Raw genomic sequence first — 2,802 nt, forward strand, 5'->3', positions numbered from 1 at the left:
GGTGGGCATAGTGTACATCTGTGCCGAATATGGGCTGGAAGCCCCGAGGTCAAAGTGGGGAACACCCCCAAAGGTGGTGGAGAATGACCGAGCCAAGATCCTGTGGGACTTCCAGATCCAGACAGACAAGATGATAATGGCGAACCAACCGGACATTGTGGTGGTGGATAAAGAACAGAGGAAAGCCGTTGTGGTGGATGTAGCAATACCAAGTGACCACAACATCAGGAAAAAGGAGCATGAGAAACTGGAGAAATACCAGGGCCTCAGAGAGGAACTGGAAAAGACCTGGAAGGTGAAGACCACAGTGGTGCCTGTGGTCATCGGGGCCCTCGGGGCAGTCACCCCCAAACTGGAGCAGTGGCTACAACAGATATCAGGAACAACATCAGACATCTCAGTCCAGAAATGTGCAGTTCTAGGCACAGCCAAGATACTGGAGGCCTCTGGTAGAGGACCCGAGCTCAGAGGATGAGAGAGAGAGAGAGAGAGAATGTGTTTTTTTTTTCTATAAATATATGTGTGTGTGTTTCAGGATTCGTGGGCCTCTTCAACCTGCTGCTGCTCTGGCCCGGTTTCCTGCTGCTCCATTTCTCCGGCTTCGAGGCCTTTGAGCTCCCCAGCCAGCTGGTCTGGACCTACATCCTGATCAACGGCCTGATCGGAACCGTCCTGTCTGAGTTCCTGTGGCTCTGGTGAGAGGTCAGAGGTCAGAGTGCGTTCGGATCAGGTCAGGATGAGTGACGTGTTTGCCTCTGCAGGGGCTGCTTCCTGACATCGTCTCTGATTGGGACTCTGGCTCTCAGCCTCACCATCCCGCTCTCCATCCTGGCAGATATCTGCCTGCAGAAGGTCAGCCCCTGAATCCTGACCTCTGACCCCTGATTCCTCTCCATGCTCCGGTCTAACTTTGGTTCCTCTGCAGGTCCGGTTCTCCTGGCTGTTCTTTGCTGGAGCCGTTCCCGTCTTCCTCTCCTTCTTCATTGCTGCGCTGCTCTGCCACTACAACAACTGGGACCCGGTGTTGCTGGCGCTGCGCCGCCTCTACACATTCATGTTCAGGAAGCACCGAGCGCAGAGGTACGGCAGCCCCAAACGGTCAAAAATATGATCAGGAAGCGCTGACCGCAAAGGTACGGCAGCCCCAAATGGTCAAAAATATGATCAGGAAGCAATGAGCGCAGAGGTATGGCAGCCCCAAACGGTCAAAAATATGATCAGGAAGCGCTGACCGCAAAGGTACGGCAGCCCCAAACGGTCAAAAATATGATCAGGAAGCACCAAGCGCAGAGGTACGGCGGCCCCAAATGGTCAAAAATATGATCTGGAAGCAATGAGTGCAGGGGTATGGCAGCCCCAAACGGTCAAAAATATGATCAGGAAGCGCTGAGCGCAGAGGTACGGCAACTGCTCAAACTCAAAATATTTCAATCTGCTGATAATTTCTCTGGAAAAGCTGAAAAAACACAAAATTAGACGATGCATTGAGAAGATTCTGAACTCAGAATGCGTCATGAAGGGACTAACTCCTCCTGACCAGCCAGGGGCGCCAGTACAGAGGAACAACTCCCATTGAAGCAGCAGTACTGTTTAAAATGTACTTTTTTGATCTTCCAATCATGTTGTAGAAATCCACGGCCAGCGTTCAGCTGTGCAAACACCTTCAAGGCGCAACTCATGCATTTTTATAAAACCTACAGAACGCCAGCGCAGACGTAAAGAAACTGAGAAAATAAAAAGTTAACAGTTGAAATATCAGCGAACCGGAGAGCAGTAGGAGAAGAAAGTCAGACGAGTTCAGATGTGATCTGATGAAGAACCTCTGCAGGTTCTGGTCGGTTCCGGGTTCTGGTCACATCAGCTCTTTAACTTTTTTTAGGAGTGGCTTCCTGGTTGAGTAGCAGACGCTTTGATGACGTTCTGACATCATCACTGTGATAACGGAAGCTGATTGGCTCAGACCTTCATCCTGCTGTCTGAGCAGTCATAGTTCAACGTTTTCTCTCCTCAATTTTAGACGCCGTTGCCATGGTAACTGTGACACAGAAAGCGCTGAAGCTGCTAATGGCTGGAGAGTCGGCCTCCAGTGTTGGAGAAATTAACAAGTTATTTCAAAGTTAATAAAAACGCATTAAAGGACCTGCAGGCTTTTAGGTGTAAAAAACCCAAATATGGAGCGAAATCAGTGATTAATATATTTGTGAGGATCATAAGGCTGTTAGCCATGATGATGATGATGAGCCTCTTCCTCCTCAGACTGTCAGACGAACAGACTGAAAGCCTTATTCCTCTGCACTCGGTTGATGAGTGATCGTCCTTCTGACGGTGAGATTCTGATTTCAAAACTTCACCTTTATTAACCATCATCAGTTAATATTTCCATTTCAGGATGAATAAGGTGACATGTTGAGTTAGAGAGTTAAACGTTCCTGACGAACGGATCTATGACGAGTTTTTCTTCTCTTGCAGCCTTGGAGCCGCTGAGCCAACAGGCTGGAAGCTTCCTGGGCGTTGAACCTGTGCCTGTCATCCATCCAGCCTGATCTTTCATTTTGGTTCTTTGCGTCAGTTCTGGTTTCAGAAGCGGTTCCGGGTCGGATCGTCGTTCTGCTGAGTCAGCTCTACTTCCTGCTGCTCTTTTCAGAAATCAGTTTAAAATCAAACATCCGGTTAAATTCAACTTTATTTGCTTCGTTGAGGCGAATGAAACCAGAACAGCTGATCTGGACCGGAGAACAAACTGAAGCTCAGAACCTCTAAGGCAGTGTTTTTCAACCACTGTTCCGCGGCACACTAGTGTGC

At 49.0% G+C, this 2,802-nt stretch overlaps 1 protein-coding gene across 2 annotated transcripts in view; it reads left to right on the forward strand.

Annotated features, from left to right (window-relative positions):
* Positions 1-2,761, forward strand: part of LOC106951663 (solute carrier family 35 member F5) — an 11,345-nt gene extending 8,584 nt beyond the window's left edge. The window contains exons 11-15 of one of the 2 annotated variants that reach the window (XM_015039319.1): positions 536-695; positions 762-852; positions 926-1,080; positions 1,240-1,307; positions 1,361-2,225. In XM_015039319.1, the coding sequence (XP_014894805.1) occupies positions 536-695; positions 762-852; positions 926-1,080; positions 1,240-1,270 (437 nt within the window). In that variant the 3' untranslated portion in view covers positions 1,271-1,307; positions 1,361-2,225. Of the gene's footprint in view, positions 1-535; positions 696-761; positions 853-925; positions 1,081-1,239; positions 1,308-1,360; positions 2,226-2,256; positions 2,326-2,469 lie in introns of those variants that run through there. The other variant, XM_015039318.1, reaches the window with a different exon arrangement.
* Positions 2,762-2,802: the final 41 nt, after the last annotated feature.

Source organism: Poecilia latipinna, unplaced genomic scaffold (genome assembly GCF_001443285.1).
Source record: "Poecilia latipinna isolate Pla-1442-1.1 unplaced genomic scaffold, P_latipinna-1.0 Scaffold467, whole genome shotgun sequence".
NCBI classification, from domain to species: domain Eukaryota; kingdom Metazoa; phylum Chordata; class Actinopteri; order Cyprinodontiformes; family Poeciliidae; genus Poecilia; species Poecilia latipinna.